Below are 27,101 nucleotides of genomic sequence, written 5' to 3' on the forward strand. Positions count from 1 at the left end.
CATTCAGCGCTGAAGTGAAAACTGAGAGTAAAAGGTTACAAAGGAGCAACAGGAGGAAAACCTCGTAGCTGCACTGTGAAATAATTGTTAGAAGAGGCTGGAAAGTAAGATGGAAGAGAAAGAACATCAACGGAGGTACAGTAAAAGGAATGAAAGGGGTTGCAGCTAAGGGCCGGAGGGGCGCTGCAAGTAACCTGAAGTAGTACCTATAGTGCACCGCAGGAGGTGCACTGACGGCACTATCCTGCTACGGAGACTTCAGTAGTTGAATTTACATTGAAAAAAAAAAAAAAAAAAAAAACCACAGTGGAACGTAATACCTCTTGTAAGCACCTGAAATCGTTCGCGACCCAATGAAAGGATATTTACATAACGTTTCACTCCTCACACCGCTGGACTATGGAACAGTCTCACCGAGGATGTTGTGAAGCTGGCACCTCAAAGGTTCCAGCGAAGATGCAACTACTCTAAAACAATTCACCCTGTATTTTGATTTTTTTTTTAACGGCTTGTTTAAGAAATGTATAAATTTATGTTCCTGTTCTAATAATTTTTCTCCTTCTGTATATCCCACCCCCTTCTGTTAATTATTTCTAATGCGTGCAAGTCAATAATAGATTAAATTCCAAAGGACAATCGCGCATGGAGAGAGAGAGAGAGAGAGAGAGAGAGAGAGAGAGAGAGAGAGAGAGAGAGAGAGAGAGAGAGAGAGAGGGGTAAAATGATTACAAGTCAATAACAGAGAGAGAGAGAGACGTACTGTACCCTGACCTGAGGGTCCCTAGCATTACAAAAACCGAACTGTACTGTTCCTAATACCATACATGAAATAAAAGAATTAAATGAATAAATAAACCGATATTGTCGCCACTGTACATATTCAAAAGAGAAACGCATTACATAGGCTATACTATCACAAGACGTGCGGTGCAGTTTATACATAGATAAACGGCTACTGAAACCGCAGTACTCGTGTTCAACTCCTATCTCAAGAGAGGCAACAACTTAGACAAAACGTTATCTTGGGCGCCAAGTCAACATTAGAATGTACTGTGCGTGTGCGCGAGCGCAAAAGTAAATCAGGTATTTTATCTTTTTTTATATAATTACGTTACACATGTAATAATTCAGTTCTGAGAGAGAGAGAGAGATTGATTCGGACCTAGCCTCATAGTAATTGGGAGGAAGGGGGTGGTGGGGGATTCTAACAGGGTTGGCACTATCTGCTAAACGTGGTTGGCACAGCTCATGACAGCCCATCTGAAGTCCCCTTAGTAATAAGAATATATATATATATATATATATATATATATATATATATATATATATATATATATATATATATATATATATATTATATATATATATATATATATATATATATATATATATATATATATATATATATATATATAATCGTCCTTCAGATGATCTCTGTCACACTAACAAAAAATAATATAAAGCTGGAAATAATTAAATTTGATGGAGCCATCGTATAGAATGCGCAAGTGTGGATGTTGGTTCAGAACACCTGGTCTTCCTCAGTGTGTGTCTCTGTTTATCTATCTATATTAGTGAAAGACATATGTGTGTATATATATATATATATATATATATATATATATATATATATATATACAATATATATATATATATATAAATAATAAATATATATATATATATATATAGATATATATATATAAATATATAATATATATATATATATATATATATATATATATATATATATATATATCTTTCACTAATATAGATAGATTAAAAGAGCGACACTGAGGAAGACCAGGTGTTCTGAACCAACATCCATACTTGCGCATTCTATACGATGGCCCCGTCAAATTATTTCCAACTTTATATTATTTTTTGTTGCTTAGTGTGACAGAGATCATCTGAAGGACGAACAAATACCAAACAGTTCCAAGATGCCACGGCACATGTGCCAAGGAGAACACAATTCATACGGCATATGCCAAAAGGTGAAATATAATTTATATATATATAATATAATATAATATAATATAATATAATATAATATAATATAATATAATATAATATATATATATATGTATATATATATATATATATATATATATATATATATATATATATATATATATATATACATTGTGTTTCAAAATTAGAGGCGCCCCTCTACAGCACAAACTAAAATTGATATGGACAAAAACAAAAGTAATTCAAAACAGGTATTTATTTAAGTTTCTCTCTGAGTATTTAATACTTTGTGTGGCCTCCATCTGCCTGTACCACAGCCTGCATTCTTGAGGGGTATGATTTCAGCAAATCGCAAAAAAGCTGAGACTCAAACTCCATTTCCCTGAGCACTTCGGTCACCTCTCTTCACAGGTCGTCGAGGCTTGATATACCATTATAGTTTACTGTGTGCGCTTCAACACGATTCTTTAAGATACTACCAATGTTTTCACACACATTAAGGTCAGGGGAGCTACCTGGAAATTCACTTGTCAAGAAGAAATTGATACCACTGTTTCGAAGCAGCTCCTGTGTCTGAAGAGCCTAGAAACATGGTGCCTGATCATGCAAAAACGTGACTTCAACAGATAACACACTTTCAGGATCTTTGAGGAAAGGAAATACTCCACCAGTAAGCATAGTTTCTCTGAAGTATTCGCCATTCCATGGCTGTTCTTTTTCTTTGATGATCCACATTAACCATTTGGCTGTGAAACAGAGAAAAATTCCCAAACATTCAGGAAATTTCACAACTTGGCAATAGTGCACGTCATCGCTGATATCATCCAACTTTGCAGCCGAAATGATGTCATTTTTATGATTTGGCTTCCTGACTGTGTAAATGAAGAATTCATCTGATGCAGCAACATGGAGAAAGTCGGCTTCATCCCAGTCTTTAAGAAATGAACCACAAAACCATGCACAGTCTTCTCTCTGTTGCTGAGTGATGTTAGGCTTGCTGATAACCAGATTTCTTCAACTCACGATATACAGCACTATAACTTCTCTTCTTTCCCCTTTTTGTTTCTAGTTCAAGCACCAATTTACGTAAAGACTTTCTTGGTCTACCCACTGCCTCAGCTATGATGTCTTTTGACTCCTGAGAAAAAACTTCAGGCCTTCCAAGATTCTCACTCTTTTCAAGATGACAGTCATATGGATTTTTGTTCCAGTTTCTTTTAACATAGAATTCATCTCTTTCAATGTATTTAGCTATTCAGGAATGTGAAATGAAGGATGCGCCAGCATCCCTGGCCTCTCTAAAATTTATAGCTTGGATTTGGTCAATCCATCTGATTTCCTCCAAGTTGTAAGCCATGGCTGTATCTAACTCTGTCACTCTGAAAATACAAGAAATGTAAAATGAAAAATAGCTTAATAGAAACTTAAAACAATGTACTTGGAGTTAGGCTGTAGCAGAAAACTTCATAACTTTCCATTCGTTCTGTGGCGGGGGTTCTAATTTCAAAACACCTGGGATATATATATATATATATATATATATATATATATATATATATATATATATATATATATATATATATATATATATATATATATATATATATATGTCAAAAGGTGAGATATATATATATATACATATATATATATATATATATATATATATATATATATATATATATATATATATATATATATATATATATATATATATATATATATATACATATATATATATTATACATATATATATATATTGTCAAAAAGTGATCAAGCACCTGGTTATTACACAAATAATAATACCACAAAGTTACCTCACTTCGACCAGATACTTGAAACCTCATAACAAATATATTAAGACTGAATACTCTAAAGGTACAGTGATCATATAAAACTTAGTTATCACTTGAGAAAATCAATGTATTTTATCAAGTTATGGGTGAGGTAACAATTAATAAGTTATAAACAGACTAGTGGAAAATGGGCATCAGTTCAACGGTTTCCCTGGTTCTATTTCTTCTAGATATGTCTCAGGTGAACAACCAGATATATCACTTACCTTGTACACACTCATTAATTTCTCTAATAACTGGCGGTCAAAATAAAACGCCGTGCTTTTAAAACTTTAAACAAATAGATTTATTTCTGAGTTCAAAAGTTATATGCAGAGTTCACAATCTCAAAAAGATTTACTATTAATTGTTAACAGTGCAAGATTTAAGTATTTCTTAATCAAGTTTAATTCACAAAACTTTAATTTATTAAGAAAGCAACTTGGTTACGTAAGATTCAAACCATTAACTATCATTCTAGTTTTAAACATATACCTGATTAATTAAACTCAACGCGAATATTCACCAAAATATTACTGACTGGAATCCACATAAATATTTTCTGAAATCTCAATAATGAGTATGCACTGACAAAATGCTAAGTAATCACCAGCACAAAACTTTGTAACCCAATAATCATAAAATTATAGTAATATGATAACACAGACACATAAGAATGAAATGTGCAAAAATGGATATATACCAATAGCAATTTCACTAAGACAAAAATATGTTTAAAGATTACATCAATCTTTCAAAAGATTACCTTCACTTGTAAAAAAGGTTAAACTCACGTCTTTCTAAGGCTTTCTCAAAAACTACACTGCCAAGTCATAATGACATACACAATGATACATAATAAGCAGCAAGACACATTAGAATTCACTATGAGAGATATTATTCACCTCTTATCAAAATAATAATTTTCTTTTACCTAGAACATCACTTTAACTCTTAACATAATAAAAAACAGTAAACATCACTTTACCTTTTGAGTATTACACCATTATATATACACTTTACACAAAGCTTGCACAATATAAACACCTTAGATCACCTCTTACAAAATGAATACACTTCTTGGGTGAGTTTAACAAAACTTTTACAAACAGGAAAGCAGCCAGTAACCCCTTATATATGAATGGTATTATTGAGAGAGAGAGAGAGAGAGAGAGAGAGAGAGAGAGAGAGAGAGAGAGAGAGAGAGAGAGAGAGAGAGAGAGAGAGAGAGAGAGAGAGAGTTATCCTAGGAACCCCTTTTCCTGACTGCCTGACTCTGGATTAGTACTGCACTTTTATCTCCAAGCCCTCCCACAATACATGATACATAAAGTACACATACATTATACATACAGGTATACATGTGCAGTATACATACAGGGAATTCTAAGGCCCAGAAGGAAATAAGCCAGAGCTCTTATCAATGATTGACATCATCCCCTGGACACTCAAACACTTGAACAAACAAAAGGAAGTGCTTTTGGACCCAAAACTGACTCGCTGTCAGCATGTCAACTTCAACTCTCTCTCTGTTCCTCATTCCATTACTCAAGATCATGGAAAAGAATAAGCATAGACACAGCTAATAACCATGGGTTAGGCACACATGATAAATGCATAACAGGCAATTTGCTGATTGGCTGTCAAACTCACTAGAGATAAGACAAGAGGCCCCTGCCTTTCTCCAAACATGACTTCCTTCTTCCCAAACAACTGTGTAAATACAGTAAGTGATAAAGGTTCCAAAAATATTTCCCTCTCTCTACAACACGTTTTAACACTCAGTACACAATTCCAATACATTGCACCATATATTAAACAAATGGAAAAAACATATCAAGACATTTTAAGATTACAGGATATGCAATTTATCTGTAAGAAAAAGACATTTTAAAATCATATCTCACAACAAATGACGAATCTGCAAGCAAAACATCAAAATTTTCACAGAGATACATATTACACTTGTGGAATGGTTTTATATATTATAACACCTTATATAATATATATATATATATATATATATATATATATATATATATATATATATATATATATATATATATATAGAGAGAGAGAGAGAGAGAGAGAGAGAGAGAGAGAGAGAGAGAGAGAGAGAGAGTACTTTGTTTCTTAATCTGGAGACAGAAGTGGGATATCTTTCTTGCTTGCTCTTAACCAAAGTCTCTCTCTCTCTCTCTCTCTCTCTCTCTCTCTCTCTCTCTCTATCTATCTTAAAAGCAAAGGCATCACAAACTCAGAGGATGTTTACTTTAAAAAGTCCACAAAAGTAGATAACTGCATAACTAAAGACATCCTCGTTCCCTGTAAATTAAGCATCACTTTCTATCGACGACTAAGCCAGCTGTTTTTCCTCGAAACAAGTTCCCAAAGCAAGGCCGATAACTAACAAATATGAGTCAATCATTCCAACATCTTAATCATGAATTAAGTTTCACTTTCCAGCTACTCTCCCTAATGCTATTCTCCTTGCATTTTAATACATTTTCATCTATTTGTTAATTTATTTTTCCTTTTTGATAAGTGAGATCGCTTTTTACTGTAGTTCCCTTTATCTTCTCTTACTTCCTAAAGAACACCATATTCTTTGGAAGCTTGAATTTCAAGTCAATGGCCCCTTTGGTGGGCTTGTTCCATATGAATAGGGTTCATCTTCTGAATAATAATAATAGTAGAAACTTTGTCAGCTGTTTTACCTCGAAACAAAGTCCCAAAGGCAAGTCCATAACTAAGAAACAGAAGCCTATAACTAATGAATAAAGACATAGGCTAATCTCATCAGCATCTTAATCTTCAACATTAGGGATGTCACTGACCTTATCGCCGCTGTGAAGTTCGCTTCGCAATAACCAATCGGCAGCTTTAATGAGACTTCGACCGTTAGGTATATCCGAGAGAGAGAGAGAGAGAGAGAGAGAGAGAGAGAGAGAGAGAGAGAGATGATGATGATGGCAAAATTATCACGAGGTCAATAGATGAGAGAGAGCGAGAAATGAAGGTAAAATTATCACGAAGTACATAAATGAGAGAGAGAGAGAGAGAGAGAGAGAGAGAGAGTGCGTGCGGATGTATATCATTTACGAATTACCCTGAAATCCCAATCGACGACGGGGTCTCTATATTTGTCAAGACTCAGGTGAGAAATACGAACGCATATTGTCTGCCATAAATCTCCACCCCTTTTCTCCTACAGCACGCGTATGGGAGGAATATGGGAGGGTAAAAAATGGGAGGAATATGGGAGGGTAAAAAATAGGTGGTGGGAGGGTAAAAAATATAGGAGAAAAATACACAGCCAGTCCTGTTGGTGGCTTCTAATTATACCCTAAGAAAAATAACTTAAAAAATTATCGTAACCCTACTGGGTGACTCACGATAGGGCCGATTAACGAGAGAGAGAGAGAGAGAGAGAGAGAGAGAGAGAGAGAGAGAGAGAGAGAGAGAGAGAGAGAGAGAGAGAGGGGGGGGGGAGTTAGGGACGCTCTTCTGGTCACAGAGAGAAACTAAGAAATGAAAACCATAAATAATACTGAACATATGTTGCGCAATTGCTCAGAGAGAGAGAGAGAGAGAGAGAGAGAGAGAGAGAGAGAGAGAGAGAGAGAGAGAGAGAGAGAGAGGTGGGCTCTTTCGGCCATATTAAGAAAAAATAAGTGAAAACAACATATAAATCTGAACATAAGCTATGTCGTGGAACCGCTGAGAGAGAGAGAGAGAGAGAGAGAGAGAGAGAGAGAGAGAGAGAGAGAGAGAGAGAGGCTCTTTTGATCACGTAAAGAAAATAAGAAATGAAAATAGTAAATGGAACTGAACATAAGCTATATAGCGAAATCGCTCATTGCAATGGGTTTAGTGTTAGTTCTTATAGATTCCACTTAAAAATGGGTTGTTACCCTATTCTATGGTTATGGAAGGGAAGCTAGGACAGTGGGACCATAAAGGTAAGGGAGGAAATGTAAGGTACGGGAGGAAAGGTAAGGTACGGGAGGGCAGGTAAGGTACGGGAGGACAGGTAAAGGAGAAAAGGTAAGGCAGGAAAGGTAAGGGAGAAAAGGTACGGGAGAAAAGGTACGGGAGGAAAGGTAAGGGACCAAGGGTAAGAGAGAAAGGTAAGAGAGGAAATGTATGGGAGAAAAAGTTTGGGAGGAAATGTAGAGAAACAGTAAGGGAGAAAAGGTATATAAAGGAGAAAATTTAGGGAAAATGTAAGGGAGGAAAGGCAAAGGAGGAAAGGTAAGGGAGAAAAGAGAAGAGAAAAGGTAAGAGAGAAAATGTATGGGAGAAAAGTTTGGGAGGAAATGTAGAAACGGTAAGGGAGAAAAGGTATATAAAGGAGAAAATTTAAGGGGGAAAATGTAAGGGAGGAAAGGCAAAGGAGGAAAGGTAAGGGAGAAAAGGTAGGAAGGTAAAGGGACAAAGGGTAAGAGAGAAAGGTAAGAGAGGAAATGTATGGGAGAAAAGTTTGGGAGGAAATGTAGAGAAAGCGGTAAGGAGAAAAGGTATATAAAGGAGAAAATTTAAGGGGGAAAATGTAAGGGAGGAAAGGCAAAGGAGGAAAGGTAAGGGAGAAAAGGTACGGGAGGAAAGGTAAGGGACAAAGGGTAAGAGAGAAAGGTAAGAGAGGAAATGTATGGGAGAAAAGTTTGGGAGGAAATGTAGAGAAACGGTATTGAGAAAAGGTATATAAAGGAGAAAATTTAAGGGGAAAATGTAAGGGAGGAAAGGCAAAGGAGGAAAGGTAAGGGAGAAAAGGTACGGGAGGAAAGGTAAGGGACAAAGGGTAAGAGAGAAAGGTAAGAGAGGAAATGTATGGGAGAAAAGTTTGGGAGGAAATGTAGAGAAACGGTAAGGGAGAAAAGGTATATAAAGGAGAAAATTTAAGGGGGAAAATGTAAGGGAGGAAAGGCAAAGGAGGAAAGGTAAGGGAGAAAAGGTACGGGAGGAAAGGTAAGGGACAAAGGGTAAGAGAAAAGGTAAGAGAGAAATGTATGGGAGAAAAGTTTGGGAGGAAATGTAGAGGAGAAAAGGTATATAAAGGAGAAAATTTAAGGGGGAAAATGTAAGGGAGGAAAGGCAAAGGAGGAAAGGTAAGGGAGAAAAGGTACGGGAGGAAAGGTAAGGGACAAAGGGTAAGAGAGAAAGGTAAGAGAGGAAATGTATGGGAGAAAAGTTTGGGAGGAAATGTAGAAAGCAGTAGGAGAAAAGGTATATAAAGGAGAAAATTTAAGGGGAAAATGTAAGGAGGAAAAAGGCAAAGGAGGAAAGGTAAGGGAGAAAAGTGCAGGGAGGAAGGTAAGGGACAAAGGGTAAGAGAGAAAGGTAAGAGAGGAAATGTATGGGAGAAAAGTTTGGGAGGAAATGTAGAGAAACGGTAAGGGAGAAAAGGTATATAAAGGAGAAAATTTAAGGGGGAAAATGTAAGGGAGGAAAGGCAAAGGAGGAAAGGTAAGGGAGAAAAGGTAAAAGGTAAGGGACAAAGGGTAAGAGAGAAAGGTAAGAGAGGAAATGTATGGGAGAAAAGTTTGGGAGAAATGTAGAGAAACAGTAAGGGAGAAAAGGTATATAAAGGAGAAAAATTTAAGGGGAAAATGTAAGGAAAGGCAAAGGAGGAAGGTAAGGGAGAAAAGGCAGGGAGGAAGGTAAGGGACAAAGGGTAAGAGAGAAAGGTAAGAGAGAAATGTATGGGAGAAAAGTTTGGGAGGAAATGTAGAGAAACGGTAAGGGAGAAAAGGTATATAAAGGAGAAAATTTAAGGGGGAAAATGTAAGGGAGGAAAGGCAAAGGAGGAAAGGTAAGGGAGAAAAGGTACGGGAGGAAAGGTAAGGGACAAAGGGTAAGAGAGAAAGGTAAGAGAGGAAATGTATGGGAGAAAAGTTTGGGAGGAAATGTAGAAAACAGTACTTTAAGGGGAAAAGTAAGGAGGAAAGGCAAAGGAGGAAAGGTAAAGGAACCGAAGGCTCTAATCATATGCAGAGCAACAGAGCGTGAGCGCAAGGGAGGTAAGGACCTTGTGGGTGTGAGCTGTCACAGCTGACGTGACCTGCCATATAGCCTGCTGTACATGCAGCCCATACGCCATGGGGAGTGAGGGATATGTTGCAATTATTTTACATTTGCACACGTTGCGTGCTGGCTACTACATGGAACAACTCAAACCCCCTCTCTCTCTCTCTTGGACAGACCGACAAACAAACATTAATACAAATTTTGTGGTTACGGTAAAATGTACAGATGATCGTTTGCTGATTGCTAATCCAATCTCTCTCTCTCTCTCTCTCTCTCTCTCTCTCTCTCTCTCTCTCTCTCTCTCCACAATTGCCTATATGACGTGCAGGAAAGGGGGAGGGTATCCCCTCTTAACAGTCTGGGAAAAAGAAATCTTGTTCACAGATTTACATATCTTTCGAACACCCCACACACACACACACACGTACAATTATTTATAGATCTTTTGCATAAAACGTACAGAGCTCTGAAAAAGGTTCTCACTTGAAAGCATAAAAAAAGTTTTGATTAGTCTAAAATCCAGTAAATACCCGGTACTAAAACCGTGTGCGATCAAAATAAATCAGAGAATAGAAGGACCATTTTTTGGGTCCAAGACCATCAAAAAACATAAAACATCACAGGAGAGAGAGAGAGAGAGAGAGAGAGAGAGAGAGAGAGAGAGAGAGAGAGAGAGAGAGATCGACCTCACAGGGCCCCACGAAAATAAGAGAGACAAGCAAGGACCCATAATACATGAAGGCTACAGTGTACACGGCCTACAAGTGCACACCTGGAGTTACACACACCAAAACAGAGGACTATTAGTTCGGATGGGCCTAAGCAAAAGAATTTGTGGAAAACCTCCCTGAGACGAAATTTGGAAGAAATTTCAAATAGTATCTTAAAGTTCCATGAGCTAAAACTCCAGGTAAATAAAATAGAGGAGTACTGAATATTTCAATATGGGATAACCACCTCAACTATAGCCTATACACTTTGGGGTAATATTAACAACAGAACTTTTGTAAAAGCATGTTGTAAGCATATGCTCATTCAAATTACGATACTTCAACTGTAAAAAGATACAATCTTCTTAAAACCATAGAGATTAGATACAGAAATTAGGTCAATGGCCAAGCGCTGGAACCTATGAAGTCATTCAGCGCTGAATCGGAAACTGACAATAAAAAGGTTTAAAAGGTTCAACAGGAGAAAACCTCCCAGTTGCACTATGAAGCAATTGTTAGAGGGAGGAAAGTCAGATGGAAGAAAGAGAATATGAACGTAGTTACAGTAAAAGGAATTAAAGAGATTGCAGCTAAGGGCAGTAGGGATGGTGCAAAGAACATCAAGTAATGCTTACACTGTACCACGTGAGGAGCACTGACGGCACTAACCCCCCTAAGAGAGGAAAAAACATATAACAAAATATAATAATGGTTATAAAAATTCAGACACACCCGTCGAAAAAGGGCAGCATATAGCTTAATCACATCACACAATGGAATTACTTAGGAAAATAGAGAACGTTCTCCCCAGAAGGCAAACACACATACAGTAGAGGCGATGACAGCTGAAGCCAAAGAAACACAGCCATGCACTTCACAGAGAGAGAGAGAGAGAGAGAGAGAGAGAGAGAGAGAGAGAGAGAGAGAGAGAGAGAGAGAGAGAGAGAGAAAAGGCATGCGTCCAACCTTGCTCCGGTTGCCAAAAATAGTTACCCCCACAAACCTTAAGCACCCAAAACGCCCCTTCCATCAACCCCCACTCTGCCCCACTGCTCGCGCTTCTTACCTTCTTTCACCTTCCTTCAAGGTATCTATGTATGTGTACCAATGCGTCTATTTACATATACACATTCACATGGGTCGAAAAATTCGGGGGGGGGGTGGTAATTTATAACGACAATATTTTCAGCATGAAAATAACTTTACCTCTGTTGAGTGTGTGTATGTAAATGTACACATCTGGTACATACATGCACATAGAATGCGTCAATCAAGGATATAAAATGTCTCACTAATATTCATTCTTCTAAGTTTCGGAATTTTGTTCCTGTTCATGTTTTCCATAACTCATAACCCGCCCCCTCTCTCTCTCTCTCTCCTAGTGTAAACGACGATAATTCTCAAACAAGCAAATTACCGCATTTAACCTGCCCTTTGGAATGGCGGAGGAGGAGGAGGATGCGAAGATAGGTCTATTACAGCATGGCCACCACGTAGTGGCCGGCCTACCAAGACCGGGAGCATCTTACACATACAGTACATAGCCTACACGGCCACAAAACCCAATCACTTAGAAAGGTCCAAATGACTGAGTTATTGAGTAGATCATCCTGGCGAAGTTCAGCACTAACATCCAATACCTAGCTTTAACATATCACATTTTTCCAAATTTCATGAAGCTCAGGTTAAGCTTCTCTGACATTGCATTAAGCTGAGACTGGGCTACTTTGCCATTACATTCAGCTGAGGTTGGACTACTCTGACACTGCAGTAAGCTGAGGCTAGGCTACTTTGACACTGCATTCAGCTGAGGCTAGGCTACTCGGCATTGCATTCAGCTGATGTTGGGCTACTCTGCCACTGCATTAAGCTGAGGTTGGGCTACTCTGCCATTCCAGTAAGTTGTGGATAGGCTACTCTTACACTGCATTCAGCTAAGGCTAGGGTACTCAGACAGTGCATTTAGCTGAGGTTAAACTAACTCTGACATTGCATTAAGCTGAAGCTGGGCTACTATGACATTGCATTAAGTTGAGGTTGGGCTACTATGATCTTGCATTCAGCTGTATTGGGCTACTATGACACTGCATTAAGCTGAAGTTGGGCTACTCTGACATTGCATTAAGCTGAGGTTGGGCTACTCTATTCTCGCATTCAGTTTGAGGTTGGGCTACTCTGACATTGCATTAAGCTGAGGTTAGGCTATTCTGGTCTTGCATTCAGTTGAGGTTGGGCTACTCTGACACTGCATTAAGCTGAGGTTAGGCTATTCTGGTCTTGCATTCAGCTGAGGTTGGGCTACTCTGATCTCATATTCAGCTGAGGTTGGGCTACTCTGACATTGCATTCTGGTCTTTGCATTCAATTGAGGTTGGGCTACTCTGACATTGCATTAAGCTGAGGTTAGGCTATTCTGGTCTTGCATTCAGCTGAGGTTGGGCTACTCTGACATTGCATTCAGCTGAAGTTGGGCTACTCTGATCTCATATTCAGCTGAGGTGGGGCTATGGTTGGGCTACTCTGACATTGCATTCAGCTGAGGCTGGGCTACTCTGATCTCACATTCAGCTGAGGTTGGGCTAATCTGACATTGCATTCAGCTGAGGTTGGGCTACTCTGACATTGCATTCAGCCGAGGCTGGGCTACTCTGATCTCGCATTCAGCTGAGGTTGGGCTACTCTGACATTGCATTCAGCTGAGGGTGGGCTACTCTGACATTGCAATCAACTGAGGTTGGGCTACTCTAACATTGCATTCAGCTGAGGTTGGGCTACTCTGATACTGCATTCAGCTGGGGTTGGGCTACTCTGATCTTGCATTCAGCTGAGGTTGGGCTACTCTGATACTGCATTCAGCTGAGGTTGGGCTACTCTAACATTGCATTCAGCTGAGGTTGGGCTACTCTGATCTTGCATTCAGCTGAGGTTGGGCTACTCTGATACTGCATTCAGCTTAGGCTGGGTTACTCTGACATTGTAATCAGCTGAGGTTGGGCTACTCTGACATTGCAATCAGATGAAGTTGGGCTACTCTGACATTGCATTCAGCTGAGGTTGAGCTACTTTGACATTGCAATCAACTGAGGTTGGGCTACTCTGACATTGCAATCAGCTGAGGTTGGGCTACTCTGACACTGCATTCAGCTGAGGTTGGGCTACTCTGATCTCACATTCAGCTGAAGTTGGGCTACTCTGACAATGCATTCAGCTGAGGTTGGGCTACTCTGAAACTGCAATCAGCTGGGGCTGGGCTACTTTGACATTGCATTCAGCCGAGGTTGGGCTACTCTGATCTCGCATTCAGCTGAAGTTGGGCTACTCTGACAATGCATTCAGCTGAGGTTGGGCTACAGGTTGGGCTACTCTGACATTGCATTCAGCTGAGGTTGGGCTACTCTAACACTGCATTCAGCTGAGGGTGGGCTACTCTGATCTCGCATTCAGCTAAGGTTGGGCTACTCTTGACATTGCATTCAGCTAAGGTTGGGCTACTCTAACACTGCATTCAGCTGGGGTTGGGCCACTCTGCTCTTGCATTCAGCTGAGGTTGGTCACTGTCTTTGCATTAAGTTGAGGTTGGGCTATTATGATCTCGCATTCAGCTGAGGTTGGGCTACTCTGACACTGCATTCAGCTGTGGTTGGGCTGCTCTGATCTCACATTCTGCTGAGATTATGATACTCTGACTTTGCACTAAGCTCAAGATAGGCTATTCTGACACTGCACTAAGCTGAGGCTAGGCTACTCTGGCATCGCATTATGCTGAGGTTATGCTAGCCTACTCTGACAATGATGGCAATGCACTAAGCTTACATTAGGCTACTCTGACATTGCATTCAGCTGAGGTTGGACTACTCTTGCGTCACATTCAGCTGAAGCTGAGGTTAGGCTACTCTGCCATCCGAGTGCAAAACATACTGTATCTTTTGCCATAGTAGCGAGAATTTACACATGCAGTACTCACCCACATTCTACCAACACAAAAGCCTAAATGCACAGGACAAACAACACACAAAACAATCTACCGCTACGGCAAAACAACATTAAACAATCGACAACTTAAACAAGGCACAAGATGCCGATTGGAGCCGGGTTCTATTGTATGAAGAGGCCTCCTCGGCCTTGACTCGACCCGACAGCCTATGAAAGGTACCGGTAAAACTAGCCTACTGTTGTTGTTGTTGTGGCTTTCTACGCGACTGAAAAACACAGGCATGGCTCGAGGATATATATATATATATATATATATATATATATATATATATATATATATATATATATATATATATATATATATAATAAATAAATAGTAATAATGATGATGTTGTACAACAAAAATCCACAATTATAAATAAAATAATAAACTGAATTATTTGTAAATGATGAAAACAAAGACTTTGGGACATGTGAACGGTGTTCCCCCTAAGTACTTAACGTAGCCTACATACTGCTTAGCAATAACAATAATAAAAAATTACCTGGTGAGTTGTTAATCGTATTTTACGGGTTACGACCTCAGGTTGAGTCTGAAAACCTTTATTGTTTACACAAGTTTCGCAAATCGCGTAGGATTATTATTATTATTATTATTCAGAACCTGAACCCTATTTATATGGAGCAAGCCCACAGGGGCCACTACCTTGAAAGTCAAGCTTTCCAAAGAATATGACGTCCATGAGAGAGAGAGAGAGAGAGAGAGAGAGAGAGAGAGAGAGAGAGAGAGAGAGAGAGAGAGAGAGAGAGAGAGAGAGATTCCGACCAGAGGATTTTTGAATAAGATGAAAAGATGTGAAATGGTGAAATAGTAAAAACACTTCCTGTCGACCGCATCCAAGCGAAACTATTTTACCAACATTAGCTAAATGTAACACCAAAACTAAAACACCTGATATTTATATCTAGAGGGCTGAAACCTGTGATGCCTTCTCTTTTTTTTTTCTTGTCAAGACTCAAACACTCATTAATTCACGGCCGGGTTTGTCAACATAGCCTACTCTCTCATCACGCCACATCAAAGCAAAGAGAGAGAGAGAGAGAGAGAGAGAGAGAGAGAGAGAGAGAGAATTTACAATTTCATTTTCGTAAACCGAACGATAATGCTCGAACTATGCTTATCTCAAAAATAGCCCCCACCCCCCAACACACACATCCACAGAGAGAGAGAGAGAGAGAGAGAGAGAGAGAGAGAGAGAGAGAGAATCTAGCTCTGGGCTTGCCTAAGCCAATCTGCGGCTTCGATCCAGACGTTTCTTCATAAAACTGACCTTGCAATATGCAAACCTTCGCCAGATACCATATAGAATATTACTATAATAATTCGAAAGCAGCTCTATGAAAATAGCACTAGATACATTCCCTGAATTTTAAAAGACTGTTATATAGTTACCAAATGAAGAATAAAACAGAATACAGAATTTAAGCCAAAGGCCAAGCGCTGGGACCTATGAGGCAATTCAGCGCTGAAATGTAAATTGAGAATAAAAATGTTTACAGGTGTAAGAGAAGATGGACAGTAAGATGGAAGGAAGAGAAATGAACCCAGGTACAGTAAAATGAATGAAAGAGGTTGCAGCTAGGGGCCGAAGGGAGGCTTCAAAGAACCTTAACAGTGCACCGCGTCAGGTGGCACTCACCACGTATCACATCCCGTCACACGCCATTAAATAACGACATAGGCTTATGAGTTATTCTAACCCAGTCTGGGTAAATATTCAGGAAAAGCTGAATATTTAAAAATCAAGACTCATAACACAGGATAACTTTCGCTCTAGGAGCTCAACCGTCACATTAATTCATGAAATAATTACGCAGGCAAAACGTTTTTCTCTCTGGGTTAAAGACTCAGTAAAACCTGAGAATACAAAGCTACAATAAATCCTCCCATTATAAATAAGGTTCGCAACACAGGGGAAGTAGATCTACAATGGCCCAGAGTACAACGTAGGCTATCTCTGCTACCAACGCGACATACAAAGAAACAACAAAAGGATTCAAAAAGGGCATAGCTTCAGGGGGCATGGGGGAGGGAGAGGGGAGGTTATATAACAATAACATGTGAAGAAATCAATGAACTGGAATCGAAATATAAAATTTAGGCCAAAGGCCAAGCGCTGGGACCTAAGATGAGGTCATTCAGCATTGAAATGGAAATTGACAGTAAGAAGGTTTCAAAGGTGTAACAGGAGGAAAACCTCGCAGTTGCATTGTGAAACAATTGTTGCAAGAGGGTGCAAAGAAAGATGAAGGAAGAGAACATGAACAGTTACAGTAAAAGGAATGAAGGGTTGCAACTAGGGGCCGAAGGAACGCTGCAAAGAACCTTAACTAATGCCTACAGTGCACCGCATGAAGTGCATTCATGGCACTTCTCCCCTACGGAATACTTCTTCACAATGAACACCATAATAATATTCTTTGGAAGCTTAAATTTCAAGACAATTGGCCCCTGTAGTGGGCTCGTTCCATAAGAATAAGTTTCATCTTCTGAATAATAATAATAATAATAATAATAATAATAATAATAATAATAATAATAATAATAATAATAATAATATGGGCGCCGTGGCAGAGTACTTTAGCTCATCGGTGGACTGGTTAAGCAACTTTAGGGCTGGTCAGTCGTTGGATGGATGACCGCTCTCCTCGGCGCTGGTTCCTTGGGAAAGGATCTTTACCACAATTTCCCCGGTCTACTCAGCTGTAAATGAGTACCTATTCCCGATAGGGAGGGTCCAGCTATGGGTTAAATAGCAAAACTCAGCAATGATGGAAAAAAAAATTAAAGGATAAACGACAACGACGTAAATGGAACCTCTGGCAACAGAGGAGCTTCGTCCGGCATCCAAGTAGCCTATACAGCCCAATCGACGGGGAGGACGGTCAGGTACTTAGAGGTCGTCATCCAGCAACTGACCACCACAACGACAGTAACCAGCAACCAGAGACTGGAGTTACAGAGGCAAACCAGAAGAAGAAATGGACAAGAGAAAAAAATAAGGAAATATGGAGATGCTACATCAGAAGCAACCCGACAGACAGAGGATACAGAAGAAGACTGGTCAACATCTGGAATGAGAGAAATAACACCCCTCAAACAGAACAGAGGCTGGCAGACCAAGTAAGGAACATGAAGAAAAGAACTGGCTCTCCACAACAGAAAGAGAGGAACTGGAAAGAAAAATAACACCCAGCAACGAAGGACAAGAGGACGAACTAAGAGACGATGACACAGAAGACGACAGGTATGATGAGCTACCAAACAGCGACACACGAGGAAACACCGAAGATGTAACAGAGAGGTCGGAAAGGGTGGAAAAGATCAGACAATGGACGAAGCCAGATACAGAAAGAACAAAGATCCCATCCATGAAAGCCTACAACACAAAGAAACTAAGGGAGAAAACAAGTGAAGATAATGAAATAATGGGGCTAATCCACACCACCAGTATCACAGAAACAAATAACCTGGCATATGCAGGAGCAAGACTAGTAGCAGAAATCATGGGGATACAAACACCAACACCACCATCACAACCAACCCAACAGAAACCAAAACAGCAACCGCCTCGGAAAAGGCGCCTGGAACAACAAATCATGGCGATGAGATCTGACTTGAGTATACTAAAAGAGATGGCAGAAATGAGGCTAAGAAGCAAGAAAACATGAGACGAACTGAATGAGAAATACAAAACACAGGAGAAGGGGCTAAACAACACAATGGAAGATACAAAACAGAGGCTTAAAGCCAAAGCACATAAGATCCAACGGTACATGAACAGGAACAAAGGACACCAACAGAACAAAATCTTCGGAACCAACCAGAAAAGACTATAGAGCCAACTAAGAGGGGAAGTAAGAGGGGAAGGAAAAAGCCAGGAAATTCCTCAAGCCGAACCAAGTAAGAGACTCTGGGAAAACATACAGAGCAACCCGGTATCACACAACAAACATGCAACATGGCTCCAGGAAGTCAAGGCAAAATAAATGGGGAGAATAAAGCAAAGATTCACCGAGATCACGACAGACACAGTCAGACACCAACTAAAGAAAATGTCCGACTGGAAAGCCACAGGTCCCGATGAAGTCCATGGATACTGGCTCAAAAACTTCAAGGCCCTACACCCATCAATAGCAGAACAACTCCAGCGCCCAAAATGGGAAATATAGCAAGTGAATACAGGCCTATCACCTGCCTACCAATAATGTGGAAGTTACTAACAGGTATCATCTGTGAAAGGCTATACAACTACCTAGAGGATACAAATACCATCCCCCACCAAACAGATCGCCTGAAGAAGGAAGTGTAGGGACACAAAAGACCAGCTCCTGATAGACAAAATGGTAATGAAGAACAGTAAGAGAAGGAGAACCAACCTAAGCATAGCATGGATTGATTACAAGAAAGCCTTCGACATGATATATACCGCACACATGGCTAACAGAGTGTCTGAAAATATATGGGCAGAGGAAAACAACATCAGCTTTCGCAAAAATACAATGCGCAACTGGAATACAGTACTTAGGCTACAAACTCTAGGATAACAGGAGATGGAACTTTCAAGGCGACTAACTGTCCCCACAAAAATACTGCAAAAAGAAAGTATCACTCATTGATGTGGCAATACCATGGGACACCAGAGGAGATGAGAAAGGAAAGAGAAAAAATTGATAAGTATCAAGACCTGAAAACCGAAATAAGAAGGATATGGTATATGCCAGTGGAAATTGTACCGTACTCATAATCACAGGAAAACTAGGCACGATCCCAAGATCCCTGAAAAGGAACCTGGAAAAACTAATGCCGAAGTAGCTCCTAGATTCATGTAGAAGAGTGTGCTACTAGAAACAGTGCTCACAGTGAGAAAAGTGATACTCTTAAGGAGGCAGGATGCAACCCGGAACCCCACACTATAAAAACCACCCAGTTGAATAGGATGACTGCGATAGACAAATAAATAAATAAATAATAATACCATGCTATCAACATTCCTGCGCTAGACAACCAATAACATCCGAGGCGCAGCTACGAATTATGTAAAGTAAGTGGTAGGTAGAGTCGGCCTCCCAATCTGTCAATTCCGTTAAAATGTGACAATAAAATTAAAATGAAAAAACTGACATGTTGAACATAGCCGACTTGAATCAATTTCATTTCACTGACAGGAATATAGCTCATTTCGATTTCACGTATCCTAATTGTTATTATTATATTATTGTTATTATTTTTATTATTATTATTATTAATCAGAAAATGAACCCTATTCATATGAACCAAGGCCACCACAGGGGCCACAGACTTGAAATTCAAGCTTCCAAAGAATATGGTTCATTAGTAAGATGAGGTGGTAAAGGGAAAATACAGAAAGACCATATACACAAAGAAGAGAACTAACCTATTAAAAAAGGAAAAAATAAAACCCATTTGTAATCTCATCAGGAAAGAATGATAATGATCAGAAGCATTTTCATTATTAGTACAAAAGAACAAAACTAATTACTATCATCCATCCTGTTTACAGGTTCAAAAGGAGATTCAAACGCTTACTCTCAAAAACCACCTCTCTCTCTCTCTCTCTCTCATAAAAGCAATCCATTGGTACACGGGGCATGAGTACCACGCAGCACAACATGCCATATGGCGTTCTCTCCATCCCGTCACTGTGAACATTATCATTATGCCCGTTGTTCCTTTTAAAGGTGTAGCACGGACTTTTGAGAGTGCCACGGGGGTGACCTATCTTCAAACAATGGCCGCAGGGTCGTGCATGGCGGATGCAAAATACCCAGCTGCCACGCCCAAGAGCTGCAGCAACAACAGCAGCAGTGGAGGATAAGAACAGGAGAATAGAATAGAATAGAATAGAGGATTTAGGCCAAAGGCAAAGCGCTGGGACCTATGATGTTATTTAGGGCTGAAAGGGAAACTGGGTGTAAAAGGGTTTTAAAGGTGTAAAAGGATGAAAACCTCGCAGTTGCATTATCGAAGGGGCGCTGCAAAGAACCTCAAGTAATGCCTACAGTGTACCGTGTGAGGTGCAATGACAGTACTACCCCTTACGGAGATATAAGAACAGGAGGAGAAGTACTAGTGCATGGCTCATTAAATAGGTGCCTTGGGTCCTGGGAAGGCAAAAGGGCTGCTGGGGCGCTGTTGCTCGAGGGCGCCGAAACAAAAACATTCCCACTCGGCCACTTCACCCGACAGCGCAGCGCCCCCTACAGCCACACTATTGTTTTCCTTTCCTCCTGTTAACAGGACGAGAACACCCCACCGCCCCCTCCACACAGTCCCCTTCCACAGCCCTTTCTTCCAACACCTATAACCCGTAGGGACCCCAAACCTTCTCCGAATCTACAGGACGTACCGATGGACGGCCCAAGGGACCTCTCACTCGCTGTACCGGATTTTCGCTCCTAATGGACCGGTCCTGAAGGAAGGCCACTCCTGCCAGGAGTTCCTTCGGCGTTTCCCTCCTAACAAATATCAAAGTAAATATTCGTGTGTCAGCCTTCCTAGACCTGGCACAAAAGAAAACACGAAATAATCCCCCGAACAAGAGATGTTGGAGAGAGAGAGAGAGAGAGAGAGAGAGAGAGAGAGAGAGAGAGAGAGAGAGAGAGAGAGAGAGAGAGACTTCGTCAAGATTTATGTTGGTAACATGAGATTATCAGAAGCTTCAGTTGAAAAACTGGCCATACAATTAAAACACTGAAGCAAAACCGCTCGCACAACACTTTACTCAAGTAGGTTTTGCAACAACAAAGTTATTTCACAGGATATGTGACATAACGCTTAAAGACAAGGAATTGCGAATAAACAAAATGAAATGCTTCGGGTGCCCGAAGAGTGGAGGAGGAGGAGTTACGAGGAGGGAGAGGACGGAATGGCAACCTCACGACCGACCCAAAACCAAGGGATGAGTCACCGGGAATATTCCACTAGAAAAAAAGACTAAAAATTCATTCATTTATAAAAATGAGTTGGAATATTTCACACAGACAAGAGCAAGAGAGTCGGCCTTACTTCGCTTAAGCTCGTTCAAAACGCAGACTTCTCTTTGACTAATTCAGTTAATGAATATTTTCGATCACGCAGTCTATCTTTTAAGTGGCAGGTTTGCATTAGTTACAAGAATTACAAAACACCTTACGGATAACGATGTCCCTCCCAGAATCTTAGCAAAATAAACTGAATAAGTGAATAAAAGGTGCTTGAAAACACAGGTGAAATTTCCAAAGCCACATACCAATTTCCGTTTGTGCTGAGACAACAACGGCCATCCATGTCTGTCTCATATTATAAAGTTCAAGCGAAGAGTCAATCAATGCCTTACTATCCTAATACTTGCATTTTTATACATTTTCATCTATTTATTCATTATTTTTAACAAGTGAGATCTCTTCTTTCTGTCTTTTCCTTTACCTCCTCTTACTTCTTCCTAATGAACACCATAATATTCTTTGGAAGTTTGAATTTCAAGTCGATGGCCCCTGTGGGCTTGTTCCATATGAATAGGGTTCATCCTCTTCTTCTTAATAATAATAATAATAATAATAATAATAATAATAATAATAATAATAATAATAATAATAATAATCTCTGGTTGCTGGTTACTGTCGTTGTGGTGGTCAGCTGCTGGATGACGACCTCCAAGTACCTGACCGTCCTCCCCGTCGACTGGGCTGTATACATGGCTGCCGGACGAAGCTCCTCTGTTGACAGATGTTCCTCTTGCGTCGTTGTTGTTTATTCTTTAATTTCTTTCCATCATTGCTAAGTTTTGCTATTTAACCCACAGCTGCACCCTACCCCATCGGGAATAACTACTCATTTACAGCTGAGTAGACTGAGGAAATTGTGGTAAAGATCCTTTCCCAAGGAATCAACGCCGAGGAGAGCGGTGACCAGCCCCTCTGTTGCTTAATCAATCCATCGATGAGCTAAACCAGAAAACTAGGAAACACATGACAATACACAAAGCACTACACCCAAGACCAAATACAGACAGACTATACATAACACGAAAAGGAAAGAGAGAGAGAGAGGGCTACTAAGCATAGAGGACTGCGTCAACATCGAGAGCAGAGCACTGGGGCAATTTCTGAAAACCAGTGAAGACCAGTGGCTAAGGAGTGCATAGGAAGAAGGGCTGATAAAAGTAGACGAAGACCCAGAAATATACGGAGGCAAGAGAATGAAAAACAAACCAATGCACGGACAGTACATAAGACAGACAAAAGAACTGGCCACCGATGAAACATGGCAATGGCTACAGAGGGGAGAACTCAAGAAGGAAACAGAAGGAATGATAACAGCGGCACAAGATCAGGCCCTAAGAACCAGATATGTTCAAAGAACAACAGATGAAAATAACATCTTCCACATATGCAGGAAGTGCAACATGAAAGACGAGGCCATAAACCACATAGCAAGTGAATGTCCGGCGCTTGCACAGAACCAGTACAAAGAGGCACGATTCAGTAGCAAAAGCCCTCCACTGGAGCCTGTGCAAGAAACACCAGCTAGCTTGCAGTAATAAGTGGTGCGAACACCAACCTGAGGGAGTGATAGAAAACGATCATGCAAAGATCCTCTGGGAGTATAGTATCAGAACAGATAGGGTGATACATACCAATAGACGAAACGTAACGTTGATTGACAAAATCAAGAAGTATCACTCATTGATGTGGCAATACCATGGGGCACCAGAGTAGATGAGAAAGAAAGAGAAAAAACTGATAAGTATCAAGACCTGAAAATCGAAAAAGGATATGGTATATGCCAGTGGAAATTGTACCCATAATCACAGGAACACTAGGCACGATCCCAAGATCCCTGAGAAGGAATCTGGAAAAACTAGATGCCGAAGTAGCTCCACGACTCATGCAGACGAGTGCACACAAGTGAGAAAAGTGATGGACTCCTAAGGAGACAAGATGCAACCCGGAACCCCACTCTACAAAAACCACCCAGTCGAATAGGATGACTGTGACAGACCAAAAAAATAAATAAATAAACAAAATAAAAACAACAACAACAATATTAATAATAATAATAATAATTAATAATAATAATAATAACCTGACAAGTATTCTTTCTAAGACCTCGTTATCTGAACGAAAATGCTGACAGATATTGTAGAAGCCAATATCACAACAATTACATTCATATTAATAATAACAACAAAACTACAACAGTCAATCAGGGGATACAAATGAACTCTTTACCAAACCGCTGTGAATGGAACAGAATATAAAACTGAGACCAAAGTCCAAAGCGCTGATCCCGATGAGGTCATTCGCGCTGAAAGGGAAATTGAGAGCAAAAATGTTGCAGAGGTGTAACAGGAGGAAAACTTTACAGTTGCACTATGAAACAATTGTTAGGACATGGTTGAGGAAAGTAAGATGGAAAGAAGTGAATACGAACGGAGGTACAGTACAAGGAATGAAAGGTGTTGCAGCTGGGGACCGAAGGGACGCTGCAGAGAACCTAAAGTAATGCCTACAGGCACCACGTGAGGTGCACTGACAACACTGTCGCCCTACGGAGGTTTTATCGTTGACTTACATTTTGAAATGAATAACTTTCCCATTAACAAATATAGAAATTAAATATAACTAGGAAACCCTAAGGAAAGATATAACCTGATACAGTATAATTAAAAGAGACTTCGCAATATAGGCTATATATTGTTAATCGTTTCTTTTCCCACATGCAAACGACAAAAGAACGAGGACATGGTCACTGCACAAAAATAAATATTACACCATCATCGTGAATTTCATTCAACTAAATAACACCAAACATGTGAGAAAATTTCATGGTAAATCATTTGTAAAAATTCTAAACTTGTTCGCACAGTCAACATATTTTCTCTCATGTCATCACTGTGTGCATATGAAAACTAAAAAAAAAGAGAAAAACATTCTCAGCTTAAACTATGAATTTACTTTTTAAGATTGACGAAAAATATGAAAATGCCACAGCTGATATAAAAAATGAAAGATCATTATGACTTTCTGACTGTGATTAATATTTTCCTGAAAATAGAAAATCAAGGAACAATATAGCCTAATCTTATGCCAGCAACGTTTTCCTGACAACAGAAAGTGATGGAACATTAAAATCTTAAGACTGTGATTAATAATTCCCTGACAACAGAAGATGAAGGAACAATATAATCTTGTGACTGTGATTATTCCCCTAACAACAAAAAATTAAGAAACAATATGATCTTATAACTGTGATTAACATTTTCTTGACAACAGGACATGAAGGAATACTATAACCTTATGACCCTGATTATCATTTTCCTGACAAAAAAAAGGAAGAATAATGTATATAAAGGAATCATGGTTCAGGACAAACCCAGGAATAAAATAAAAACAGATAATGTCAAATCCACCAAGAGTACTCACCATATTCAATAAAATCTGAGACGGTCTTCTCCCTGCGCAGGGACGAATTGGTGCACTCGTCGTAGAGGACCACCAAGACGTCCAGGAGGGTCTCCATGGAGTAGCTCTGGCCAGAGCTCTCCACGGGACCCGACAAGAAGAGTCGTTCGAGCTCGTTAATCCTCACGATGGCCTCACTGGAGTTCATCACCATTCCTCCTCCTCCTCCTCCTCCTCCTCCACTTCCTACTACAGCTTCCGAGGAGGACACCACTTCCCCACCTCCGCCTCCTCCACCCACGAGGGCGGTATCCCCTTCACCCACACCTGTTCCACCTCCACTTCCTCCACCACCAGCACCACCACCTCCTCCTCCTCCACCACCTTGTTCGTTTCCGTCCCCCATCATTGATACGGGATGATACAATTAATCCTTAGCGTGGGCAGCAAAGGAGCGTCTAATCTTAAAAACATTCACAGTCTCTAATGGAAGATCAGATTTGTGGATTCTCTTGGCCTCAGAGCCGTCAAAAAACATCAGGCCTGATTTGTAAACTGTAATACTAATCAAAGAAGCATAATCTCAATTCAAAAGTCCCTCTTGTTTTATTTTAACTCTTCGAACACTTGAACAAATAGACCATATTTTATTTTTTACTTTCCTACGACTTGAGAATTTTGTCTGGCGTACGCCTTTCCTCCTCTTTCTCTCGCGCTCTCTCTTTCTCTTTCCTTTTCCAAAACCCCCAAACCGAAAAACCAACGAATTAAACTGATATATTCCTCGCGGATTTCCACTTTATCTTTGCACAAATGAGCAAAATTAATCAAAGGCACATTGAGTAATGTAACACTCAGAATATCACTCATCACCAATTCCCCGCCAACACCGGCGACAATAACGACCACACACGTGGACTGCTGCTGCTGCTGCTGCTGCACGTACGGAGCACGACTTCGGCTTCGACTTCGACGACGACTCCCGCGGTAGAGCTGGGCTGTGGAGAACCACCTCTGGAAAAAGACACCAAAGAAAAATCCGTTATGTCGTCTGAAAACAACACAGAAATAACAAACAAAACTCTTACTTTCAAATCTACAACCTTTTTTTATAATACAGTCAGAAATTAAATTATTATTATTATTATTATTATTATTGGATTAACAAAGAACCACCTCCGGAAAAAGACAGCAGAGAGAGAAAAATCCGTTAGGTCATCTGAATACAATACAGAGATAATCAAGTCTTTTTTTCATAATACAGTCAGAAATGAAATTATTATCACTATTATTATACAGATAAAGAACCCTACTCGTGTGGAACAAGCCCACCACAGGGGCCGTTGATTTGAAATTCAAGTTTCCAAAGAAAGAAGCAACAGGAGGTAATGGGAACAGAAAGAGATCACTTATTGAAAAAAAGATGAAATGAATTAACAAATTTATAGAAAAGGTAAATCATTAAAATGCAAGGACATTTATATTTGGGTAGTTATCCACTGCATCTTCGCAAGACCAAACTCACGAATCCCTTCGGAGATAAACGTAAAAACGTGAACTAAAGGCGGTAAATTGCTCAAATGATCTCAATGTACAGCATGATAGGCCTATACACCCTTTTCTATATTGTTCAAAATATTTCATTATTAAACGATACCTCCGAGCGGAACTCTTCTGTAGAATTGCATAAGAAATACAGAATAAACCACGTTTAAAGACTTACAAATACAAAGCATATATAACCCAGAGAGATTAACGATTCAGGGGGGAAGGGAGGGGGAAGAATTTTTCCCATGGCATCCTAACCTGGCCCTCCCTGACCTAAACAGAAAAGCTAATTTACAATGCCTATCACTCCTGAGGTCTTTAAAAGCATCTAAATTCAAATTCTATAACTTAAAAAAAATCTACTGCTACGGGAAAAAGTTATACACAACTTTATTTATATACGGACTAGATCACCCACGGTCGCTGGTGAATCATAAACAATTAATCCCAAATTGGATGACGTTGTTGACGAAGTCACTAATGTGGAGCTTCTTTGGCAATGAGTACTTTTTTTTGCGTTTCAATTTGATATATATTCCGGCAATTCTGTTGTGCACGTTTTTAATACACAGTTGAAAACCATGTCCACTGTCTTTACCAAACTCCATATTTA

The 27,101-nt window shown here is 39.8% G+C and overlaps 1 protein-coding gene across 14 annotated transcripts in view; it reads right to left on the reverse strand.

Moving 5' to 3' along the window:
- gek (serine/threonine-protein kinase gek) overlaps positions 1-27,101 on the reverse strand; it is a 439,738-nt gene that overhangs the window by 400,214 nt on the left and 12,423 nt on the right. For all 14 annotated transcript variants that reach the window (XR_010855605.1, XM_067118318.1, XM_067118311.1 and 11 more), the window contains exon 2: positions 24,962-25,954. Coding sequence is in view for 13 of the 14 variants with exons in the window: in XM_067118318.1 (XP_066974419.1) it covers positions 24,962-25,349 (388 nt within the window). In the remaining variant the exon portion in view is untranslated. The remainder of the gene's footprint in view (positions 1-24,961; positions 25,955-27,101) is intronic.

The sequence above is a fragment of the Macrobrachium rosenbergii genome, chromosome 16 (assembly GCF_040412425.1).
Source record: "Macrobrachium rosenbergii isolate ZJJX-2024 chromosome 16, ASM4041242v1, whole genome shotgun sequence".
In the NCBI taxonomy this organism is placed as follows: Eukaryota; Metazoa; Arthropoda; class Malacostraca; order Decapoda; family Palaemonidae; genus Macrobrachium; species Macrobrachium rosenbergii.